This window comes from Gymnoscopelus braueri, assembly GCF_963280865.1.
Source record: "Gymnoscopelus braueri genome assembly, chromosome: 18".
NCBI classification, from domain to species: Eukaryota; Metazoa; Chordata; class Actinopteri; order Myctophiformes; family Myctophidae; genus Gymnoscopelus; species Gymnoscopelus braueri.
The window spans coordinates 14,912,736-14,934,748 of record NC_137618.1 but is presented as its reverse complement, the minus strand read 5'-3'; the positions used below and the strand labels follow the sequence as shown (position 1 = coordinate 14,934,748).

Below are 22,013 nucleotides of genomic sequence, written 5' to 3'. Positions count from 1 at the left end.
CTGAGCAGCTCTCTGCTGGGGACTCAGCCACCCTGGCATGCCTGCTCAGTGGCTACAACCCCCAAGGTGCCCAGGTGAGCTGGGAGGTGGACGGGAAGGAGGTGACGGCCGGGATCCTGACCTCAGAGGAGGTGGAGAAGAACGACTGTTACGGCCGCAGCAGCACCCTGACCCTGAGCAAGGCACTCTGGGAGCAGGGGGAGGTGTTCACCTGCAAGGTGAACCATGAAGGAAACACACAGCCCACTGAAATCACCAGGACACAGTGTGGGAAGTAGATAGACGTTCATACATTGCTTCAAAAAATGTGTAGCTTTATAGAAAGAAAGATGTTAATCAAATCATATGAGTAATGTCATTGTTTCTTTGTCATTAATACTTTCACAGTGTCAGAAGCAAAGTTTCTTATGTACAGTCAGCTTTAATAAACTAATGACACTCAATAGACTGTCTCCATTGTTCACAAATCATTAAAAACTAAAACAACAGGATAGTATTGTTTAAAGAATGTCATTGTTTGTCATTAACTTACACTTACAGTGTGGGCTGTAGAGAAATGCTCTGACTACTGGCTTTGCTCAATGCTTATGAAAATGAATGGCCTTTATAAATACAAAGCAAATAAAAAGATATGTTGATGAAGTCAGCTTTTTGTAATTCATTACTCTGGTATGTATAACTTTATCTGATTGAATGATTGCTTCATCCATGCACCTAAAGATGTATGCCATGGGTTTATAGAAGAAAAATAAAATTATAAACATGTTAAGCGAGCATGTTTGTCATTAATGCACTCACGGGATGAGGCAGAAGAAAATTAAGTTGATTAACAACTTAAGCCCTACTGTATATTTCATTGTACAATATATAGCGAAATAGCAGGTCTAGCTACAAGCTCAGAAGAACACCTCACATCGCCGCTGTGAGCTTGTAGATCAGCTATATTCGTAGATCTGCAATTTTCACAATAAATTGGGGATGCCAGGGTTAATGTGGTTAAATAATGTTATGGTTTATATGGAATACATGTGCATTATTTGAATAGACATTCAGTCATACATCAAATCAAATATAATGGGTTGTAAATTACCTTTTTGTTCTAATGGGATTGACAAAGCAGTAATTTCATTCCAGGTAGATAAACATAATCTAATGGGAATACTAGATTTCCTACACCACACATTGTGCAAGACACAATATATTAAATACACATAATAGTCCTGTATTAAAGTTGTTTTTTGTCTGTGAACCTGTCAGAACATGGTGTGACCCACTTCTGGGTCCCAACCCACACAGGGTGATAAGAAAGACCAAAAAGAACATAGACTGATCAGAACAGTATCTGTCCAATGCAGTATTAACAGGATGTTTCCTGTGTTTGCAAATGCAGTGTGAGCGTCTGAGGGACAGGTGAACATCTGGGAACAGGGATGTTCTATTCTGGTCAGCAGCTCAAACCACTGTACATTACAGTCATTTAGCAGACGCTTTTATCCAAAGCGACTTACAATAAGTGTATTCAACATAGGTAGGGAACGAAAACTACTAATCACCAGAAGTCTTTAGTGCATTATCTGCAAAAACAAGCAACCAAGAGTATACCTAGCGCTAAGGTAAAAGTGCAATATATCAGCTACCTATTTCCTTAAACAGATGAGACAAAATAGCTAAATCAAATGAGCATGAGCTAAAACAAATAAGTGAATCGACTAAACAAGATCCAATAAACAATACAGCAATAGAAAACAAGCGTTCGTACAACTAGTTAACAACAAGTAGGTCAGGCAGAGAGGAAGGGTAGTGTTTCCTGAAGAGGTGAGTTTTCAGCCTGCGGCGAAATATGGGCAGTGACTCTGCTGTCCTAACATCAGTGGGAAGTTCATTCCACCACTGTGGTGCCAGAACAGAAAAGAGTCGTGACCGTGTGGATCGGCCAGAAGGACCCTTGAGTGACGAGGCAATCAGTCGCCCCGAGGTGGCAGACCGAAGTGGTCGGGCAGGGGTGTAGGCATCGACCATAGCCCGGAGGTAGGAAGGAGCTGTTCCTTTCACTGCCCTATAGGCTAGCACCAGGGTTTTGAACTGGATGCGAGCCGCTACGGGGAGCCAGTGTAGAGAGCGGAGAAGGATGGTTGTGTGGGAGAACTTGGGGCGGTTGAACACCAGACGAGCCGCAGCTTTCTGAACAAGCTCCAGGGGTTTGATGGCAGATGCCGGAGCACCAGCAAGGAGGGAGTTGCAGTAGTCCAGGCGGGAGATGACGAGAGCCTGGATGAGCACCTGGGCTGCCTTCTCCGTGAGGAAGGGGCGAATCCTCCTGATGTTGTAGAGCAGGAATCTGCAGGACCTCGTCACTGATGCGATGTTTGCCGAGAACGTCAGTTGATCGTCCAGGGTCACACCCAGATTCTTCGCAGTCCGAGTTGAGGTCACCACAGCATTATCACTGTATTATTACTGTACCATGACTATGTAAATCAAATCACTGTACCATGGCTGTATGTAAATCAAAGACTAAAGGGGAAATACTGCATAATTTATATGTGATTTATACATGATTCAGCTAGCCTATCTGTTGAACATGTTGCTCTGTTCTCTTTACAGGAGAAACGAATATGCCTTTATGATGGAAATCACTTTTTGAAGGGGAATAGAATGTCTATCCATTATTCTTGATCAGAACCATTGTCTGCTCAGAAGTTCAGAAAAGTATATTGATAATCATGAAGTGTCTTGTGGATCTATTCTGCTCACAGGAGATGAGCAGAAACTAAGATGCAAATCTTAGTTTGAGTCACCTGGGACAGATGACAGGCTCACAGTTAGCACAGTTTCAATTTCTATTGAGCAGATGTTAGAGTTTGCTATGATTTATACATTATACTGAATTCATACTTAATACTGATACTGTCATTATATTTTACTGTGAAAACCAAGGTTCACTTGAGGTTGTCAGAAAACAACATTCTACATGTTAATGCAAGTCAGAGGATTTTCACTTGATGAGGTTAAATGAGAGATGAGATATTACCAGTCATTACTCGCAAAACACCAATTTAGCAGACAAATGATCTATAATGTATATACAGTAACAGGCATTATAGTCTATATGTAGCCTATGAAAAAAGAAGGAGAAACAAAAATAATATTGAATAACCCCACTCCAAGGTATAGGATACGGTAAGTGACATATTTTGTTAAAATAAGTGTTAAATAGCTCTTTATTCTGATCATTGTTCAAAAACAGGGGTCTCCCTGTCCAGTTCTTTAGTAAACATAAAATGCAGGACAACAATTTTATCCTATCAGGAAAGATAACTCATATGCAGGATAAACAAGTGAAATTGGAAGTGATGACACAAAGTAATGAGCAGACAAAGTTGAAACTGGAACACAAGAACTCAAGCTGAGTAAAAGCTGCTAAAGCTGATAAATGGTTACTCTCTCCTGATTGGTTAAAATTGGCAACACACCTGAAAATGTATTCTTTGTTTATTAAAGAGCTGGAGAGACAGGGAGACCCCTGTTACTGAACAACACTCTAGCAATGATTACTATTAGAATATAGAGCTTTAACTTGTTTTGTTTTAACCCAAAACAATATCACAAGTTACCCTACCTTTAATTAAAGGCCATCTGGATTTGGTGTCTATATGACTGCAGTCTAGTGTCCTAACACAAGATGGCAGCAAGACATTGCTAATGTGAAACATTTTCCCCCTATCAGAATTGAAAAAGAAAACACATTTGAAATGTATTTTTGTTCTCTGCACTGTTGGGCTGAGGCGAGTGTACAATAACATATTCTGTAATTATTTCCACATGATTGGTGTTGAGTCACATTGGTGTCTGCTGAGTTCAATTAGCTTCATCTGATGATGTCAATGTTATTGATTGGTATCATGTCTTGTCTGGTCTTTATCTTCCGTTTATTACATCCCATTAATGTCCTACCCCTACAGTCATCTCCTTCATCTCACTATGTTCTTTCTTTCTTACTTTCTGTAGGTACAATGAGCAGATGGAGTCATCCCCAGAATATACCACCAGCATTGGGCCTGGTGGCAAGTTACCTCCATGTCTCTGGTCACACATGCCCTACTTTAACTTCCCTTTGTGGCTGACTGGAGGCGGGAGCACAATAGACAGATTGTTCTGAGTGTGTGGATGGGTTGGGGGGTTGTGAGGGGGATCCCCCACATTAAATCTGTCATTACTGGCATCAGATTAGTTGGCCTGCTTGTTGCTACTGCTTGACCACACCACACAACACCACACCGTTGACAGACCACAGACAGCAGCACAGGAGAAAACTCACACACTGGTCTCCTATCCACCATGGCCTCAGACCAAGGTGTGACTTATACAAAAAGGGATGCAGCTTGTGGTGATGCAGACTGTAGGGAGAAAAGTACTGAGTACAGAGTCTTCAGGTGAAACATAATAATAATAATAATAAAATGAATGTATTGTTGAGCAATTGTTGAGTTTTCTCTGTCGAAAACGTCCACATGAGCACAGTCAGTGTAGAGTTATCATGTTACAGTATACAGTACATTTTTGTCACACATTACAGGGAGAGAGAGAGAGAGAGAGAGAGAGAGAGAGAGAGAGAGAGAGTGCTGTAACATTAGCTTCATTATCTCACATCTGTTCTTCATGTTTCAGGATCTGTTCGAAAAGCCCATAAAGTAGACTTACACGCTGTATACAAAGAGGATGGCGTCTGCCAAGAAACACACACGCACGCACACACACACACACACACACACACACACACACACACACACACACACACACACACACACACACACACACACACACACACACACACACACACACACCAGCCTGATCCACACACACACACACACACACACACACACACACACATAAACTGGTCCTTTCGTTGTCTTTCTCTACTTGTTCACTCACAGAAATATACACCTCTGCACTAAACATGTGAGCCGCTTTGCATGCTTACACATCTAGTATATTCTTGCCTGATTTATACTCATATTTATACTTACTACTAAGTAAAAATTACACATATATGTCAGTGATCTATATGTCTACACAATATGTATTTCACTCTTTTTCTGTTTTCCCCATACTAATGTAAACACACACACACACACACACACACACACACACACACACACACACACACACACACACACACACACACACACACACACACACACACACACACACACACACACACACACACACACACACACACAATAACACACAACCACCCCCCTCTTGTGAATCCCCTGGGAGATCAGCCACACATTCTTGAGTGTACACTTCATTCTAGCAGTGATTCAGAGACGCTCATGGCCAAATAAGAGCAAAAACCCACAGCCGACTCACTGGCCTGCAAGTTTACTGGACATACAAACTGGGCATCTGGGTTTTCTAACTCACTGTGTCAACCGTTTGTCTGTTCTGTATGTCTTCTGAATGATGCTTTTTTTCCATGTCAAGGACCCCCAAACTAATGTATCTGGCTGCAGACCCCCATCTGAAAATATATTGTGCCATGGGACCCCATACATTTGTGTTGTTAAAATGTTAAAGATTTGTTTGAAAAGAGCAGATCAACGCACACGTTGTGAGCTTGTAAATCGTCTATTTTCAGATAGCTTATGTATAGGGTTAAAGTGGTTGAACTGATTTTGATGCTATATTAACTAATCTTGCTGAGGACCCCCTGGAACCACCTGAAGGACCCCTGGGGGTCCCCAGACCCCACTTTGAGAACCACTGCTGTATGTACTCAGTTAAATCCTCAGTGTTAATTATGGGTCCATTTACAGCAAAAAATGTTTTGTAACTTTTTGTTGTCCAGCATGGCGTGTAGACTATTAGCAGAATCAGTACGTTTTATATAAAGGCCATATATAACAATGATAAAGTCTTACTTCTGCATACTGTCTAAGTTGTCAGATTAATGAAATTATGCTATTTCTGGACTTGTTAGAGAATGTATTGTACATGGAGTGATTTTAAAGCAATGACGTTATTGCATTAGGTGATACAGGTTTCTGTGTGTGTGTGTGTGTGTGTGTGTGTGTGTGTGTGTGTGTGTGTGTGTGTGTGTGTGTGTGTGTGTGTGTGTGTGTGTGTGTGTGTGTGTGTGTGTGTGTGTGTGTGTGTGTGTGTGTGTGTGTGTGAAACCGTAGACATGAGGATCAACACAGATGACTCAGAGACTAGACTAAACCCTGCTTGGCGTTCCGAGCCATCTCCAACATCTACACAATCTACACTCAGGGCCCTTGGAACCTTATAACTATGTGCATCAAATAATAGAATAAAGAAATAGTACTTGAGGTAGTGACTTAGCCTGGTAAACCCTCCCTCCGGAAATCTCATTTCTATTTGATTCCAGGAGTGAGTCTGGCCTGATATAGCCTGGTAAACCCTCCCTCCGGAAATCTCATTTCTATTTGATTCCAGGAGTGAGTCTGGCCTGATAGCCCATTGTGGGGGTTTCTAGTGAAATTACCAGCTAACCGAGCCTATCAGCGTCGTCGCACATCGTTCTGTGATTGACAGCGACAGTTGGCCAATCAGGTGGCGAGTTCGAGTGAGCCCAAAACACGAACGGCAGCCATCTTTTTCTTGTCCGCTATATTCTCCGCTATTTTTTGACTTCAAAAAGCTCTCTAACTTCTATTTTGAGGCACGGAATTTACTTATAAGATATCGTTTGGATAGAATTTACTTGTTTAACTTCATATATGTGGTCAATTAATCATGACAAAGCCTATTTAAAAATAAAAATTTAGAGAACCGGTAGGGGTGGGCAGTGACACCCATGTATCCGAATAAGGCAACCCATTTTGGGCATGAACGTCTCAAAAGTCCCGTTGCGTCACATTAGACTGGTGAACTGCTGATTGGCTGAAGGGGAAAAATTATCATTGGCTGAAGGGGTTGTCAGTCAACTGTATTACTCCCGCCCAACTCCAGCCCGCAGCCAATATTGCAGAATGGGCTATCAGGCCAGACCATAGAGGTATAATATAACTAGAGGGCGGATTGCCCCGCCCCCAGCTATCATTTCAATGAATGTGCTCAGTGCATAGAGGTATAATATAACTAGAGGGCGGATTGCCCCGCCCCCAGCTATCATTTCAATGAATGTGCTCAGTGGCGTTTTGAAGCACCCGGAAACCTGCCGGAAGTAGAATTATTGGTTCGATTTTGTATCCCCGTAGAGTTATGAGCATGCGCACTAGTGTCCTTTTGCGTTCTACGGCAGCCCGTGTGTCAAGGATTGAACGCGAGATATTTATTAAATACACTCGAGATGCATATTTATATGTAAATGCATATGTATGTATGTATAATATGTTTACATATTTATATGTATAAATATAAATATCTGTCAGTATGTTTTGCGTGTGCATGTATTTCTCCCCGCCTGCAGTTCCAGCTTTGGCCACTGGGGTGGCAGCTTCAATGTTTCTCAGCAACTCTGGGGGCTTGGCTCAGTGGCGTTTTGAAGCACCCGGAAACCTAGCCTGGTAAACCCTCCCTCCGGAAATCTCAATTCCATTTCATTTCAGGAGTGAGTCTGGCATGATCCGCCTGTCTGCAATATTGGCTGTGCTGGAGTTGGGCGGGAGTAATACCGTTGACTGACAACCCCTTCAGCCAATGATAATTTTTCCCCTTCAGCCAATCAGCAGTTCACCAGTCTTAATGTGACGCGACGGGACTTTTGAGACAGCCATACCCAAAATGGGTTGCCTTTTTCGGGTACAATGGTGTCACTGCCCGCCCCTACCGGTTCTCTAATTATTATTTTTTAAATAGGCTTTGTCATGATTAATTGACCACATATATGAAGTTAAACAACTAAATTCTATCCAAACGATATCTTATAAGTAAATTCCGTGCCTCAAAATAGAAGTTGGAGAGCTTTTTGAAGTAAAAAAATAGCGGAGAATTGGCCGCACAAGAAAAAGATGGCTGCCGTTCGTGTTTTGGGCTCACTCGAACTCGCCACCTGATTGGCCAACGTAAGCTGTCAATCACAGAACAATGAGCGACGACGCTGATAGGCGCGGCCGTTTGGCATACACAGCCAATATTGCAGAGAGGCGGTTCATGCCAGACTCACTCCAGGAATCAAATAGAATTGAGATTTCCGGAGGGAGGGTTTACCAGGCTACCGGAAACCTGCCGGAAGTAGAATTATTGGTTCGATTTTGTATCCCCATAGAGTTATGAGCATGCGCACTAGTGTCCTTTTTGCGTTCTACGGCAGCCCGTGTGTCAAGGATTGAACGCGAGATATTTATTAAATTCACTCGAGATGCATATTTATATGTAAATGCATATGTATGTATGTATAATATGTTTACATATTTATATGTATAAATATAAATATCTCTCAGTATGTTTTGCGCGTGCATGTATTTCTCCCCGCCTGCAGTTCCAGCTTTGGCCACTGGGGTGGCAGCTTCAATGTTTCTCAGCAACTCTGGGGGCTTGGGCCAGACTCACTCCTGGAATCAAATAGAAATGAGATTTCCGGAGGTAGGGTTTACCAGGCTAGTAGTGACTCTCCTATCATAAGAATGTGAATTCCTGTCAATTTCATGTTTTTTTTTCTTAGCTTATGTTCAGTGGATGCATGGCAATAGTGCTGTATGTTGTATGTGGTTAGCCTGGTAAACCCTCCCTCCGGAAATCTCAATTCTATTTGATTCCTGGAGTGAGTCTGGCATGAACCGCCTCTCTGCAATATTGGCTGTGTATGCCAAACGGCCGCGCCTATCAGCGTCGTCGCTCATTGTTCTGTGATTGACAGCTTACGTTGGCCAATCAGGTGGCGAGTTCGAGTGAGCCCAAAACACGAACGGCAGCCATCTTTTTCTTGTGCGGCCAATTCTCCGCTATTTTTTTACTTCAAAAAGCTCTCCAACTTCTATTTTGAGGCACGGAATTTACTTATAAGATATCGTTTGGATAGAATTTAGTTGTTTAACTTCATATATGTGGTCAATTAATCATGACAAAGCCTATTTAAAAAATAATAATTAGAGAACCGGTAGGGGCGGGCAGTGACACCATTGTACCCGAAAAAGGCAACCCATTTTGGGTATGGCTGTCTCAAAAGTCCCGTCGCGTCACATTAAGACTGGTGAACTGCTGATTGGCTGAAGGGGAAAAATTATCATTGGCTGAAGGGGTTGTCAGTCAACGGTATTACTCCCGCCCAACTCCAGCACAGCCAATATTGCAGACAGGCGGATCATGCCAGACTCACTCCTGAAATGAAATGGAATTGAGATTTCCGGAGGGAGGGTTTACCAGGCTAGTATGTGGTAGCCTATACACACTATAAACTGGATGTGCCCGTATGTTTTTATTTTATTTATTGTATTTTATAGATTGTTTCTATTTATATTTATGTTGTTACTTTGAATATTGTTTGTGTGTATATTCACTTACGAAAAAAGCAAGATAATGTAAAGAAAAGGCTCCATTCCATGCAGTGTAATGTTGGGTATGAAATATTGCTACTGGGCGCAATGGTGCCGCCCTGGGGGACGGCCAAGAATATCAGTTAAAGGGGTAGTTCACCCCCAAAATAACTGTTTTTCTATGTATTCCTCACCACCTGGAGCCTTGAATTCATAGATTTTTTTTTGTTTTTGTCACATTCCTAAGCCAATAATTTGATTATAATAAATTTGTCCCCATTGATTCCGGTAGGAGACACAAATGCATTTGTGTCTCCTACCGGAATCAATGGGGCTAAATTTATTATAATCAAATAATAAAGGAAGGAATGCGACAAAAACAAAAAAATATCCATGAATTCAAGGCTCCATGGGGTGAGTAATCCATAGAAAAAAAGTTATTTTCGGGGTGAACTACCCCTTTAAGATCCACGGTCGATCCAGGGTCCCAATGCCATAGTTTGAAGTTTGAACAACCAGACGACCTAAGTTTGTCCCATGTCTCTCCGGGACCCAAACGCGCGTTGTGAGCTTGTAGATCGGCTATTTTCACTACTTCTTGAAAAAAACGAATCTATTTTTTTTTCTCAGTTCATGGATTTTCTTGGTTTAAAAAATAATTTATGACATTTTTGACTTTTTTGAAAATCTTTTGAAATAATATTTTTTTTTAAAAAGCGAGATAATTACTCGCGACCCATAAAAATTGATCCGCGACCCAAAGATGGGGTCTCGACCCAGTGTTTGGGAACCAGTTCCATAAAACATTCCCTTTTAACTGGCGCCGCCTACATTGCGGAAGTCGGCTCGTAGCCCCTCTGATGCGGTGGAGCTCACTTCCTGTACTGTATTTGTGTACCGAGCCCTGATGACACACACGCACACACACGACATACACCAGTGTTGCCATGTCTGCTTATTACAAGCGACTTTGGGCTTTTTTTTCCTACTAAGTTGCTTGTAAATATTGGTAGTTGCGGGTTGCGTTTTCTTGGGCTTGTTTCTTAAGTGTAGTTGCTTATTTGGCCTTGTTTCCTATATGTTGTTTAAACCAGTGGTTCTCAAACATTTTCATGTCAAGGACCCCCAAATTAATATGTATTTGTCTAGCCATGGTTCACATGACGCTTGTATGTCATGTTTCAGGGCTAGTATTTGTCCACAGACACCCCCCCCCCCATCTGAAAATAAATTGTGCCCATACAACATTTGTGTAAAATGTTTCAAAAAATATTCCACATTTTTCACATTTTATTCAAGGTTTTTTTTTTATAGCAAAGCTTGAAGATCGGCTATTTTCAAATAGCCTGCCAACGTTTAAAAAGTGCTCATGTGGCCCAGTCGCTTCTTTTGAGCTTGTTTTCCTAGAAGTGGTTGCTTATTTCTCTCGTAGAATCTGGCAACACTGACACGCGAACGCACACACACACACACACACACACACACACACACACACATACGAACACACAGAAAGAAACCTCCCTCTGCTCGTTACAATGTTGCTGCTGATTTGGTAACAAACAGGATTTGTGCTGCGGTCCAGTCAGTCTGTGGATGATGTGTTACAGCAGGGATCTGTGCTTATGACGGCTTCATACTGAACCCCGGCTTGATAGATTAGAGGTGGCGACTCCGAAACAGAAACAAGTAATCTGTTTCGTTTAGATCGATCAGATCGCAACAACGATCAGACGGGGGGGGGGAATAATTGGGAATATAACTACATCGATTTATTATATATTTTTTTAATCTCCCAGCCTGATGAGAATGTCTGGAGGAGCAGAGCTGAAGTGGCGTTTCTTCCCGCTGGCCGTTGTTGTTGTCATCCTGGCGTGTTTCAGATGTTGTTGTGCGTTTAATCTGGACGTGGACAAGCCCTCCGTGTTCTCTGGACCACAGGGGAGCTATTTTGGATTCTCGGTGGATTTCTTCAAGACGGCAAATAATCAAAGGTACCGACAAGTCTAAAGTCTGAGAGTTCTCGGTTTATGTTGTGTTAAATCTGTTCCCTGGCTGGCTGTCCCACACAACCAGTGATGGAAGAAGTACTCACATGTTTTACTTACGTAGAAGCAGTGGTGGAAAAAGTACTCAAATTCTTTACTTAAGTAAAAGTACCGATACTGAAATATAAAAATACTCTGTTACAAGTAAAAATCCAAAATTAAAAATGTGCTTGAGTAAAAGTACAAAAGTATTGGCATCAAAATGTACTTAAAGTACCAAAAGTAAAAGTACTAAATATTTGAAAATAGCCGATCTACAAGCTCACAACGCGTCGCGATGCGACGCGTTGTGAGCTTGTAGATCTGCTATTTTCAAATAGCCTATGTATAAAATAGGGCTAAAGTGGTTAATGTATGTTTCATTATATCATAGTTTATATCTGAAAAGTAACTAGTAACTAAAGTTTTCAAATAATTGTAGTGGAGTAAAAGTATAATATTTGCCTCTGAGATGTATGGAGTAGAAGTAAAAGTATTGGAAATTGGAAATACTCAAGTAAAGTACAAATACCTCAACATTGTACTTAAGTACAGTACTTAAGTAAATGTACTTAGTTACTTTTCACCACTGAAAGGTACCGACAAGTCTGAGTCTGAGAGTTCTCGGTTTATGTTGTGTTAAATCTGTCCCTGGCTGGCTGTCCCACACAACCAGTGATGGAAGAAGTAATCGCATGTTTTACTTACGTAGAAGTATCGATACTGCAATGTAGAAAATGCTCTATTACAAGTAAAAGTCCGGAATTCAAAATGTATTGGTATCAACATGTAGTTAAAGTAACAAAAGTAGAAAGTAGTCATTACGCAGAATGTCCCGTTTCACAAGTTTTCAAATGTATAAACAATATTTTGAAAGGAGCAGATCTACAAGCTCACAACGCTTCGCATCGCGACCCATTGTGAGCTTGTAGATCTGCTATTTTCAAATGGCCGAAATGTATATAGGACTGAAGTGGCTAATGTATGTTTTGTAATAATAATCACAGTAACTAGTAACTAAAGTTTTCAAATAATTGTAGTGGAGTAAAAGTACAATATTTGCCTCTGAGATGTAGTGGAGTAGAAGTAAAAGTACTGAAAATTGTAAATGCTCCAGGTAATTAAAAATACCTAAAAATTGTACATAAGTATAGTACTTATGTACTACTAAAATATACCTAGTTACTTTACACCACTGTTTAATGGTACCTTAAAGCAACATCGATGTATTAGGCTACTTCCTACTTTCGTTTATTGTGATTCAACTTATTTGTGTTCATGTCAGGCAGTATGTGCCACGTTTAGTGTGATGTTTTCTTTAAAAACATTAATAATGACTGTATAACTTGACTGCAGCGTTTGCACACAACCCAGAGGCCATATCTATTTGTTTGGGTTGTATTGATTTCGTGTTAATTAATATACTATAACCCCATCCTCCATACACACACACACACACACACACACACACACACACACACACACACACACACACACACACACACACACACCAACTAGAACGACTAGATTGCACCCTACTGTATATCCTCGTACCTGTTGGTGTGCTATATTCAGTGTGCGTATTGAAGGTGTGACAGTGATCTCTTATTATACTCCCCCATAAAGAACATCTTCACACTGTCATTACATTGGCTCTAAAGGTTTGTGGTTAGGACACTCATGGTGTTGACTGAAGTCTGTTTTTAGATGCTCCTCTCCTCCTCGCCTCTCCACATCTCTTCTTGAATCCTCTTCACCTTAACGGTCTCCTCTTCCCTCCTGTCCTACAGGTCGGATGTTCTGATCGGTGCACCGAGGGCCAACACTTCTTCCTCTGGCAGCACTGTCAGCACTGTGGTGGAGCGGGGAGCCGTCTACAGCTGTCCCTGGAAGAGCCCCACGGCCTGCCAGGAGCTACAGTTTGACAATACTGGTAGGACCACAAACCTCTCCTCTCCTCCTCTCCCCTTGCAATCTAAAGTCTCCTCTCCTGAGCAGCAGTGGGACTACATCCTGTCTGACATGTAACCTTCACACAGTGTGCCATGACATGGGGAGCCCTGGTGGCTCAATCAGTTGGTGTCGTGACCACATAGGCCAAACCCATTGATGTACTGGGTTCTGACCTCGCTCACGATCTGTGTCACATGACCTCCTCCCTCCATGCTCTGCCTTTGCCCTTTTCCAATTGAAAGGTTCCTTTCAACCTGGCATACATTTAAAAAAAATCTACATCTATCATGCTGCGATGCGACGTTTTGTGAGCCCGTAGATTGGCTCTTTTCGCCGCACGACACTATTGTACTACGAATTGTGGTTAAATTACTGCTCCTGATTTTAATGTGTCTGAACAAAGATGATTATATTGCTGGTAGGAGAGATCATTCATTAGATGATGTTGTTACAACTACATTCACAACAATGTATTAATGATAAACTAGAAAAAGTGCTCCTCGGAGCACAGGTCTCCGCCAGGTCAGGTAAGTTATTGTGGCCTCCTGGTGGCGCTATAATAGGCCAATGTGAAAAGGGTGGCATTTCTTCCTCGGCCTAGTGGGAATGTGCGTGCAAATTTTCACGGAAATCGCACGCCGCGTTCATGATTTCATACATTTTGTTCAAAACGGACCAATCCTGCAAACTTTGGAAGTCAACCTTAGTCAATCAGGATGGAATATGAAATATCGGACAGATGCGTCTTGATCACATGACTATAGAGATACTGTGTACCGATTTGTGTGATGTTTGGATAAAATCTGAAGGATTAATATCCAAAAATGTATTTGACATAAGTCGGCCTCCTGGTGGCGCTGTAAAAAGCAGATGTGAAAAATGCAGTGCAGATGTTTTTCCTTGGCCTCTAGGGAGTAGGCGTGCAAAGTTTCACGCAGATCGGTGCAGTTATAGTTAAAAATGCAAATCGGCCTGTTATAGCGCCACCATGAGGCTGATGCGAAAAGTTTTAAGTGCCATTTCTTCCTCGGCCTAGTGGGAATGTGTGTGTGCAATTTTATGCAAATGGCAAGCTGCGTTCATGATTTGAGGCAGTTTGTTCAAAACGGACCAATCCTGCAAACTTTGGATGGTAACCTTAGCCAATGAGGATGAAATATGGGAAATCGGACAGATCAGGGTTGATCACATGACTATAGAGATACTGTGTACCGATTTGCATGAGGTTTGGTTAAAAACTGTAGGAGTAATGGGAAAAAATGGGTTTTGCACAAATCGGCCTCCTGGTGGCGCTATAACAGGCCCATGTGAAAAATTTGAGGCAGAGGTTCTGAATTGGCATCCAGGGAGTGTGTGTGCACAGTTTCGCAGCGACCGGGCCAACGGTGCCGGAGATTTGGTGCTAACGGACAGACAGGACACACGGACGGACGGACACACGGACGGACGGACAGGGGCGAAAACATACTCTCTCGCCATGCCTTTCGGCCTGGCGGAGACAACAATCAAGTACACATAGTATTAATAAGGAAGGTGGTTTGAGGGTTCATCTAGCTACTATAGCTCTACCGCTGTTCCCTCATGTCAGAGCCTATTGTGGAATGTGTGACTGGAAGAGGATGTGTGTGGACATGCTCGTGAACTTGTGTGTCTGTGCATGTGTGTTCCAATTTAACCTGCAAATGTTTCCTTCCACCATTTAAACATGGAAGAGAAAAAGATTACAAAATTAGGCTATTTGTTGTCTGTGTAAAAAATGTATACATCTTTACAAAATTAACACTCAGTACTTGTCAGGTGTGTGTGTGTGTGTGTGTGTGTGTGTGTGTGTGTGTGTGTGTGTGTGTGTGTGTGTGTGTGTGTGTGTGTGTGTGTGTGTGTGTGTGTGTGTGTGTGTGTGTGTGTGTGTGTGTGTGTGTGTGTGTGTGTGTGTGTGTGTGTGTGTGTGTGTGTGTGTGTGTGTGTGTGTGTGTGTGTGTGAGAGAGTGAGAGTGAGAGTGAGAGAGCAGTGGCAGACCTGTTCCTTGTCCTTTGTTTTCCTTAATGCAGAGCGCAAACTGATTCACTGCCTGGCATAACAGCTGAGCTGCATTGTGTATTGTACTGATTCTATGTATTTGTAACAGGGAATAGTCTCACAGAAAGAGAGAGAGCAAGGTGGAGAGAGTGAGAGAGGGAGTGAGGGGGAGCTGTGTGTGACAGTAACATTCAGGTTGAAGTCTAGAATACCTTGATATTTAAAATGTTAGTCAGAATTATGGTTTGATCGGTTGCTCTTCATGAACATTTCGTGATGTAGTGAGAGAATGTGAGGAATGCTTCATCATTTCTTCTCTCCCTTTGTTAAAAACAATCCCTTTTTTGGGCACAGTGCTCTGGGCACTGGTTCACCTGACAGCTCAGCTGATTGCACATTTCACTCTGACTGTCTGCCAGTAACATATGAGACAGACTTTATAGGAAAGACAAACAGTAAAGTCCTCCGTGTTAATTTAACTCTGAGAGAGTGTACAAATGTAACCAAATACGGGTCCATTTGGTTACATTTGTACACTCTCTGAGTTACAAATCCATAAATTAATACTGAGGATTTTACTATTTTACTTCTTCCCAGTGCATTTGTATGTATATTATGTGTAATATTTTAAACATTTCCTATTTTGTAGTCATTCCACCTCCCATTTCCTTCTTCTCGTCAGGGTCGCTTTGAATGACACAAGTGTCTGCGTCATGTCCACAGTTTCTTTTCTTTTTACTAATCTAAAACCTAACAGTTGTTTCCTGGTATTTTATCGCTGCCGTGTGGTTTGTGTGGCAGCATTCTCACATGCTTAATGGGATGGTGTCAATGACAGCTCAGCTGGCTTGCATCCTGTCTGACGGATTCCTGCAGAAGGCTGTTTGTACTATCTGAGGAGTACGTCGTCATTCAGTAAAGACCTGCAGTAAAAGTCAATTGCTGCAAGGTTGCACAATATTATCCCATGAAGAGTGGAGACAGATGAGACAAACAATGAGACTCCCTAATTTGTACTTTTTTATAATTTCTTCTGTGAGCGACACTCTTGTACAACAAGGAATGGGTATTGGCAACTTGGCAAGTAACTCATGATATTATCTCTATACCGATACAGGAGTTATGATGTGATATGTTTACCAATACGATGCACATGACCAAAATGCCACAAGATGAACCCAAACAAACCTTCCAAGTGTGTGTGTACAAACAAAAACTGTCAAACAAAATATTTCAATACAGGCCTATTGTATCAATACAGACATCACTGATGCATATCTCAATGTTTGATATTTTTTAGCACAGCTTTACTTACGACGAAGGATAAATTAGTCTGAATTGAACTGGACTGAACAGAAGAGATGAGGTGCGAGAAGAGAAGTTAGGTTACAGTAGGGTTAGGTCAAGGTGATAGACATGAGGAAACTGATGCATCATGGGAATGAGAAACATGACGCTCTGTGGTAAAGAGCCCGGTAGAGCACAGAATTATTTAGTCATTTACAAACAAGTATAACCTAAAGGTGCATATTAGCCAGCTAACGAGATGATGCAGTGACGCTTTGGATGCGTTTTGTTCACCGAAGTGACAAGTTGACAACCATCTCATTTTGTCAATCTCTCATTCCTTCAGCCATGACGCTCGGACAAATTGTCTCTTCAGCCAGTGCATCTAGTGTGCGCTCTGTGCAATCCCAGAGCACAGTTCTTTGAATTTCCGAACAGGAACATACTGAACACTTGCCATTTCCATTTGTGCACAGTTTGGTTCTGTTTGGCTGTTGGCTGTTTTGCAGTCAGCAGGGTTGGCAAACTGTGCTCAGCATAACCGTGCTCAGCCAAACTGATCCGTTGGGACTCGTGGAAGGGCTTATTGACATGGATATTCAATTATTGGTTTTAGGCCCTGTGATGGGAAAGAACTCTGAGAGTCAACACAAAATCTTTTTTTATCCTCTTTTCCCTATTTTACCTATTTTTAAATTTGAGATCCTGCACAAACGAGTATTTCACCCACTTTTACCTGTAAATAGGATGTGACAATAAACATTGAGATTGAAGATTCATATCAAAATATTTACTACTGCCTACAGTTGAGACAACAATACATGTAGTTCAAATCCACAACTATTCATAGAGGCCAGTTGTTGTCTCCTGTATAGACACTTAATTGCATGTTATCACATGTTTCATTAGTCTATTCAGGTAAGGTTAGGGTTGCTGAGGTTTCGTATAATGTGTATTTGGATTGAGACAATCTCTTTCTCTCTTTTGTCTCTCTCTCCATCTCATGGATATATTGTTGCATGCACATACCATATATTGTAGATATCTTCTTCCCTGAGGCGACTTTTGCCATTTCCGATATAGCTGTGTAAATCTCATTCTACAGGCCATTACTTTTCAGTTTTATGTACAACTAACTGTAAACTTGTGTAGCTGTAACCCCAATTTCAATGGAATATGTTGTTATCCCACACTCAACATCACTGTAGTTTTTCTTGTGTTTCCACTGCTAGTGGAAACACAAACAAATTATAACAGCTCACACAGACACACACAAACCTGGCTTGGAGCAGCATGGCACAGCAAAGCAAAGCTCATTTGGCCTACGAACCGTTATGGAAAAGAGGCTAGAGTGAAAGAAATTTGGAAGATGGATTTGAGGGGAGAGAAAGTAAACAAAGAGAAAGAGAGAGACACTTGGAGGAGAGAGGCGTGAAAAGTGAGCGACTAGGCTGTGTGAGATAGACGGCAGTCTTTAGCAGTGAGATGGTTCAAGCCTCGTTGGTATTCTGTGGTTGTCTAGCAGACCACAGCCAATCTTAGCCTGCCTGTAGAGGAGCAGCGCTTCAGCCCAGACCCTTCTCCACCACCATCACTCACACACAATTGCACGCACGCACGCACGCGTGCGCACACAAAAGATAGCAAAGCAAGCAGTCACACTATGGCTGATAGACACAAACACACCAAATGATGACAGAAATATCACCACTCACCACAGTGACACTGCAAAACACCAACACATCATTAAAACTGTTTCCCTCTGATACAACAAACCCAGCACACACAAAACATACAGTAGCTAGCTTCACTCTGATGCTAGTGCACACTCTCTCGCTCTCCCCCTCTCTCCCCCTCTCTCCCCCTCTCACACACGCACACACACACACACACACACACACACACACACACACACACACACACACACACACACACACACACACACACACACACACACACACACGTTTCTTTCGTGTGTAAGCGAACCAGTTGTCCTCAAAACACTACCCACCCCCTATTGCTGTGACTGACTGAGATGTGCGGAGGCCATTGGCTTTAAAGCGTGGGTACATGCTCGCCTAGTGGCTCGCTCATGGCGCACTTCACAAGCCTCATGCACAGGACATTAAGTGAAGTCAGTGAACTGATACGAGCGCTCCTGAAAATAAATGGACTGCAACGCAACCTGTGTGCACACACAGTCTCAATGTTTGTATACAAGTCATTGGTCTATAGGATTCATTCCAGTAAAGTGAATACAAATACAATTTTAGGAACTTATTTCTTGAGTGAATATCTCAAGCACCATACTCATGGCCAAAATATTGTATTGTATTATCAATATCGAGATATTCTCTTCAAAATTGTCATTTAATTTGAAACTATCATCCTTTCTGACACATGTGCGTAAACACGCGCAAACACACACACACACACACACACACACACACACACACACACACACACACACACACACACACACACACACAATCATACGTCTGCGGTGACTACTGCAGTCGGTGCCAACAAGTCTGTGGGAAACATTGGTACATGGTCTGTACAGTAGTATCATATTTAGACCACACTATTAATACTATGTACTGTTGTCCACTGAGTTTTATAATCATGCACTTCTCTGTTGGCTCCTGTCTGATAGATTGGCCTAGTCTTGTTACTGTAGGAGTATAAAGTATGTGTGTACTTGCTTGTGTGTGTGTGTGTGTGTGTGTGTGTGTGTGTGTGTAGCTGTTCTCTTGCCACAATAGAACCCTTTGTTGTTGATTTGACCTAATGCCTGGTCAGAGCATTACTGCCCTAGAAAAGAGAATTTACTGGAAATAGTGAGTGCATGCTTGTATGTGCTGTATAGAAGGAAATTGTATTTGAGTATGTGTTTTTATGTTGCAGAGAAATGTTTGTGTTGTTACTGTGTGTGTGTGTACGCGTGTGCGCATGCGCACAAGTTCATGCATGAGAGACCTTTTGTGTGTGCCTGGCTCACTGTTTGCCTTCTGTCTGTCTGTCCAGCCATTATGGTTTAGCAGTTGTCAGACCAGGGATATGTTGTTTTGCCAGACCTTGGAACAGCGTAGAATAGTCATCAATACACAGTAAAATCCTCCGTGTTAAAGCTGCAATCTATATTTTTCCTTTTCCTACTCACTCAGCTGGGATTCAAAGCCGGGTCTCCCACATGACAGACCAAATTGACCTCTCTGCCAATAAGACATTCCTGCTTGGTCAGGGAAGATATTGTGCTATGAGCTTCAGGCAGTACTAGTTGTCAGCCAGTAGGTGCCCTAGCCGACACCAGTGTCTAAATGTCACAATGAAAGAGTAGGGAGACCACCTCCAAGACCACTGTACTATGTACAGATGTACTAGTTCTATTGTATTTACATACTCTACCATACAGATTGATTTAAAAAATATCATTCAAATAAGAGAGAGGGAACAAATGTAAGCAAAGACCTGGAAGGGTCACGTGACTTACGTCCATTTGGCTACATTTGTTACAAATGGAACACTCCCTCATGACAGTGTGCAAACAGCAAGCGATGTACCCCATTTTATTAACTCTGCTCTCCGAACAAACTCGACAAGGAAATGTAAAGTATGCATCTTAATTATCCCACATCCAGCTTTACTCGGCACGTCTTTCAATTCAAATCAAGTCACTGGAAAGTGGCCAGACTTTTATAATAACAAAACAGAAAGAGGGCTCTGGAATGCGTGGTGTGGTCCAATTTTGCGAATTGTTTTCCCAGTGGTGTCATTCAAATGTTTAATTAGTCCTCTTCCTACTCGCTTGCCTCCTTAAATCTATATTATGTACTGCGTTTTTAAGAACAAGCATAAATTCAGCTGTCCAGGAGGTAGGACTAAGGGCACTGAATGGAGAAGGCAAGTTGAGCAGTCCCTTCAATTGAATTACTTTATTGTCATTGCAGGACAATGCACTAAAACGTGAACAAATAATATAATACAAAAACAGTATAAAAAGTGTAAAACCAGGGTGAACGTGTGATGCAATCTCAATTATTGCTGTGGAGGTAATAGGAGTTAGTGATGTTGCACAGTCTTGGATTAGTTTGTAAGAATTCAGTTCAAGTTCGTCCTTAGCAGGCGCACAGTATTGTTATCCATGTTGCATTGAGTGACTGGAGAGAGTTGGGAAACTTGCAATGAGGCTGTCTGTTTGTCTGTCTGTCTGTGTGTATGTGTCACTCCGTCCTCAAATTTGTCAACAACACAATGCTGAAAGCATGACTCAACTAGGCACACCTCTAGAAAGCTGTTACTGTTTACTTTTGGAGGGTTATTGTCTCAATATAATATGACTAACTGACTCGACTAACTGAGTTTAGTTGACTCGTATAAGAGACGGGTCCCAATCTGTCCCAAACCCATCATGTGGTGAAGACATTGTACACGCCTTAGTCTTAAATCCATTCTTCAGCACATGTTTTGTGGGTGTAACTTCTTTCATGTGTTGCCCATTTACTGTGCTCTATGTATTACCACAGGTCCCCCGTCTGTCTGTCTCTCTGTTTGTCTGTCTTCTACCTCGATGGTGGTCTGCCTTCCTGCCTCTCTGTCTAACTCGCAGAATCTCTGTCTGTCAGTTGACTAACTTGATCAAGGGAGTGCTTTACAATAGTTCCGCTCAAGGTTATTGTTCGTATGGAGATTGGAGAGTCACAGACAGACAGACAGAGACCTACTCCCGAGTCCCTATCATTCAATCACGGCTCTAAGATCAGTTCAGTCTTTGTTTTTGTATGAGTGTGACCTCATTCCCAAGTCTGGGCGTAAAATCCTTTACTTGACACGCTGCCAATCATCAAACAAGGGGAGAGATTTGTTGTTACTATTACACTCCAAGTGAGCTATAGTTATCCTCCAAATCATCAGGCTTTATGTTTATATTGTTTTTTCAATCAAGTGAGTCATTATACGTCTATGCCCTCTATGTCCATTGCTTGTGAGAAAAACATCAGTGCTGCTGCAACTATCGATTATCTTCTATCGATTACTTTTTAGATTAATCCAATAATCGAGAAGTGAGTTTTTCTTCAAATGAAGTAACGCAACTTTTATTTATTTTATAATCGACTAATCAATTAGTCTGATTAACCACTTAAAGCCCTATTTTTATATTTTGTTGTACAGCTGTGTCTTGCCAAAACAGCAGATCAGCTATTTTAGCTATTTTAATAAATTGATTATTTTATTAAAATCAATTAGTTCGATTAACTGTTTCACCTCTAATGACCATTATCACACCGT

The 22,013-nt window shown here is 41.8% G+C and overlaps 1 protein-coding gene across 2 annotated transcripts in view; it reads left to right on the top strand.

Annotated features, from left to right (window-relative positions):
* Positions 1-10,933: 10,933 nt before the first annotated feature.
* Positions 10,934-22,013, top strand: part of itgav (integrin, alpha V) — a 49,273-nt gene continuing 38,193 nt past the window's right edge. For both annotated transcript variants that reach the window (XM_080412520.1, XM_080412521.1), the window contains exons 1-2: positions 10,934-11,434; positions 13,258-13,400. In XM_080412520.1, coding sequence (XP_080268646.1) covers positions 11,244-11,434; positions 13,258-13,400 — 334 coding nt within the window. In that variant the 5' untranslated portion in view covers positions 10,934-11,243. The remainder of the gene's footprint in view (positions 11,435-13,257; positions 13,401-22,013) is intronic.